Genomic DNA, 3,995 nt, shown 5'->3' with positions numbered 1-3,995 from the left:
GCCAGTGTCACCCCTTCGTGCTCCGCTGCCGCCCATTCCGCCCCTCGCGCCAGCCTGCCATGGTGAATCCTCGTAACGATAAGCCTTTCTGATAAGAGGAGCACAACTGCAAGACAACTTATTGCCCATTCTATTCTCGTTATTCTCTTATACCACCTTGTGTGATCCTTCTTCCTTTCTTTCTTCGCGCCACCTTTCGATTCAACCGATTCACCTTCTTCTTCTTTTTTCAACGAATGTCCCTATTTATTTTTATCTCTCTCTCTCTCTCTCTCTCTTTTATTTTTGTGCTTTCCGTTTTTGTCTCTTCTTCGTTGAAATGTAACAACGTTTAATGGTTAATCGTTCTGTTCTGTGCGTTTTTCTTTTTTTTTTTTCTTTTTTTCTTTCAATCAACGGTCTTTCTTTTCCTCTTCTTCTTTTTCTTCTTTTCCTTCTCTTTTTTTTTTTTTTTTTTTTTTTTTTTTGCTTTGCCTTTTAATTTAGTCGATGTTTATCGAAATATCAAGAGATGCTTTTTTTGATTGGCTTGTCTATCGACGTTTGGCACCGTTTTTTTCCTTTTTTTGTGTTTTCTTTTTTTTTTATTTTTTGTTTTTTTTTCTTTTTACCACCGATTACTATTAAACCGATGATTATTATTTTTTTATTTCATTCTCTCGTTCTATTCTGGGAAGCACTGTATAACAGGGACAATACCCCGCGATATGAGAAAGGACGTAGGAGAAGATATCTTTATTGTCACATCATTGCAGGTGTTCGAAAGTTCATCAGCTTGTCCCTGACATGATCGCTGAAAATATAACAATTATATAATATTTAGAAACTGCTTCGACCTGCCTCGAATTTTTTCTCACGATGATACGATATTATATCTTTTAAATGGCTCCCAACAATCAATCGAATTATAAAAAAAGAAAATTTCCAACGAGGCATCGATCACTCTCAAGTATAATCATTGAAATAATCACGTTTAATCACATTTTATCGATCGTGTAAATTATTTCGAGGGAAAATAATTCTTCGATAAAAAAAAAAAAAGAAAAAAAATTCCTCGATAATTTAATATAAAATGGAATCGTGCAATGCGTTGTAATTCAATTACATAATTGCCAATAAAACAGGTCGATCCTTCTCAACTTATTATTTTGCACGTCGAATTATAAAAACACGTTTTGTCACAATAATGACGACGCGAATAATGTATATCCTATTCTTTAATAAAACTCGTTTCGATCCAAAATTGTTGTACGCTACGATTGTTCTATCCTATCTACCGTCTTATTATTTCGACAATCGTGAAAAAAAATAATTACACGATGTCGCACGATGGTGCATGGACATTAGCAAGGTCAATGAAGCGGAACAAAATGTTGCGTGAACGTGTCATGGATAATAATAGGGGTGGCGTCGCCGAGAAGGTTACTGAACCGATACCGACTTTTCACCTACATAACACGCATTACACTTTCATATACTTCATATTTCAAGGATAATTATCTCTTAAGTTATCGTTCATTTGCCTCGAATTTGTATCCCAATTATCGACACTTTTGTGTTCCAGGCAACGAAATATCGGTATAGGAAAATATATCTAGATATCCACGGAATACAAGGAGTGAAAAAGTTAAACAATAATCATCGTATTTTCGATCGTATTGAAAAATACGGTATCAATCGTTCGAGTACTCGCACTATTTGTATATTTAATTATTAATTATCGATTAATTTAACCAAAAAAAAAAAATATGTATTCGAACAAGACAGATACGTTAGTTAAACGTATGTAACGAGAACTTCGCACTTGTTAAAACATTGCAGTTTTCGAATCAAAGAAGACATTAATAATTGAAAGGCAACCAGCTCGATCGTTTCGACAGGAATTATTATGCAATTGAATAGCACATGTCACTGTAATTTGTCATGTTACCGAACAACAAAAGACACCGCCTAGTCCAAGGTATCTCACAGTCCAAGTAAACACTGCACCAGGTAGGATGCACCCATTCGCTGTCCGGTGCTCAATCAACGCCCCTTGTCTCTCGATTCTTTAACCAGGAGGATATTTCTTTTTACTGCTCCCTTTTCTCTCTCTCTCTCTCTCTCTCTCTCTCTCTCGCTCTTTTCTTTTTTTTATTAAACTTTCTTATTTTCTGAACAATAGATACGTAGTACTTTATCGTTTATACGCTTTCCGTTTTTTCTACCTTCTTTGCGATTTTCACTCCCTCTCCGCCCTCTCCGCCCTCTCTTTTTTTCTTTCTCTCGCTCTCTTACTCCTACTCTTCCCCTCTCTTTCTTTCTCCCTCCTCCCATCTTTCTCCCCCCCCCTCTCCCTTCTCTCGCCTTCTCTCTCTCTCTCTCTCTCTCTCTCTCTCTCTCTCTCTCTCTCTCTCTCTCTCTCTCTCTCTCTCTCTCTCTCGCTCTCGCTCTCGCTCTCGCTCTCGCTCTCGCTCTCTCTCTCTCTCGCTCTCTCTCGCTCTCTCGCTCTCTCGCTCTCTCGAACTCACTTGCACGTAAAGTACACGTATCTCCTTGATCGCTTCTCTCTCCCCTCCCTCCTCCCCCTTTCTTTCTACTTTCATTTATTACACGTTCGCGTGTTTCGATTTGATCTCGAATCGCGAAATAAACTCACCGTTGGCGGTAATCTCGTGAAAGATGGATACGGTTGAACGTTCTATGTTGCCCGTTAAAAGAAAAGACGGGGGGCAAAAATGACAGAAATGGAAGAAGGGGAAAAAAAAAGAAAAGAAAAGAAAAGAGAAGAAAAGAGAAGAGAAGAGAAGAGAAGAGATGGCGAGAGAGCGAGAGAGAGAGAGAGAGAGAGCAAGGGTAAGGTGGAGAAGAGAGGGTTGGTGGAGAGTAGTAAGAGATAGAAAGATAAACGAATAGGTGGGAAGGGGTTAGGGTGGAACGAAAGAAGGGATGGGCTACCGCGGTTACAACCGGGGTGTGAGATCACGGTACCCACCCTTTCCCGAAATCAAATGATTCGCGAGGCGATCACCTGTCAAACGATAAAGCGAATCCTCCAAACGAAACGAGCACCTCCGGTACACCAAGGATCCAAAACACTTGACAATTTCACCGTTAAATATATTTAAAATTGATGATTATGCGCCCGATATTCCCGGTATTTCGCGCGAAATCCTCGCGGACGACGTAGCCATGGATACTGCAGGATCGGGTAAAAGAGGCGACTGCCCCGTTACCCACTACCCCTTCTTCTACGAATGCGCGCCCCTCGACCGAAAATGTCAATATCCTCTCTCGCTGCGCCCGCGATGCGCTCCATGTTACTCTGAACAGCCCTGTATGCGTTTTCCCATTCCCTTTCCTCCTCCCTCTATCAACCCCTACGCCGCCCCTTTCCTTCCACCTCCTCCTCCTCCTACTCCTACTCCTACTCCTACTCCTACTCCTACTACTTCTCCTTCTCCACCCCCTCACCTGTTCCTTCATTCTCTCGATTTTTTTTTTCTTCCCTCTCTTGTCATCTCTTCCTCACCCTTTACCCACAAATTCTTTCTCTTTTATATATATGTATGTATGTATGTATATATATGTATGTACATATATATATATATATATATATATCTCGTCCTCCCTCCCTCCCTCCCTTCCTCCCTCTTTCTCTCTCTCTATCTCTTTCTCTTTCTCTCAGTTTAATCATTCCTTTTTCCTCCGATTTTTCTGTTTGTCGATCCGATATTTTTTTTTTCTTCCCTCACTTTATTCTATCGACAAGTAAACAGAAATGTCACGTAGAGATCGGAATATTTTTAGGAAAAAAAAAAAAAAATTTCGGATTTACACGTTCAATGCTTTCTTTCTCTCACTCTCTATTAAAACTACACTTATTCCTCCCGGTACGAAATGTTCACTTACATCACTTTTACATTCGCTTTTATATCGAATCGATTATAGTTAATCAACTGTTCGATCTTTCTCGTTAAACTCACCGTGAAACAAATGCAGGGTGATCGCTGTCA

At 39.8% G+C, this 3,995-nt stretch overlaps 1 protein-coding gene across 12 annotated transcripts in view; it reads right to left on the bottom strand.

Moving 5' to 3' along the window:
• Window positions 1–429, bottom strand: part of LOC102671320 — a 27,384-nt gene extending 26,955 nt beyond the window's left edge. For 8 of the 12 annotated variants that reach the window (XM_031511469.1, XM_006617760.2, XM_031511467.1 and 5 more), the window contains exon 1: window positions 1–412. In XM_031511469.1, coding sequence (XP_031367329.1) covers window positions 1–129 — 129 coding nt within the window. In that variant the 5' untranslated portion in view covers window positions 130–412. The other 4 variants (XR_004150791.1, XR_004150792.1, XR_004150793.1 and 1 more) reach the window with 2 other exon arrangements.
• Between the last annotated feature and the right edge of the window lie 3,566 nt (window positions 430–3,995).

The sequence above is a fragment of the Apis dorsata genome, unplaced genomic scaffold (genome assembly GCF_000469605.1).
Source record: "Apis dorsata unplaced genomic scaffold, Apis dorsata 1.3 scaffold_326, whole genome shotgun sequence".
Lineage (NCBI taxonomy): Eukaryota > Metazoa > Arthropoda > Insecta > Hymenoptera > Apidae > Apis > Apis dorsata.
This window is presented reverse-complemented; position numbering and strand designations above follow the sequence as displayed.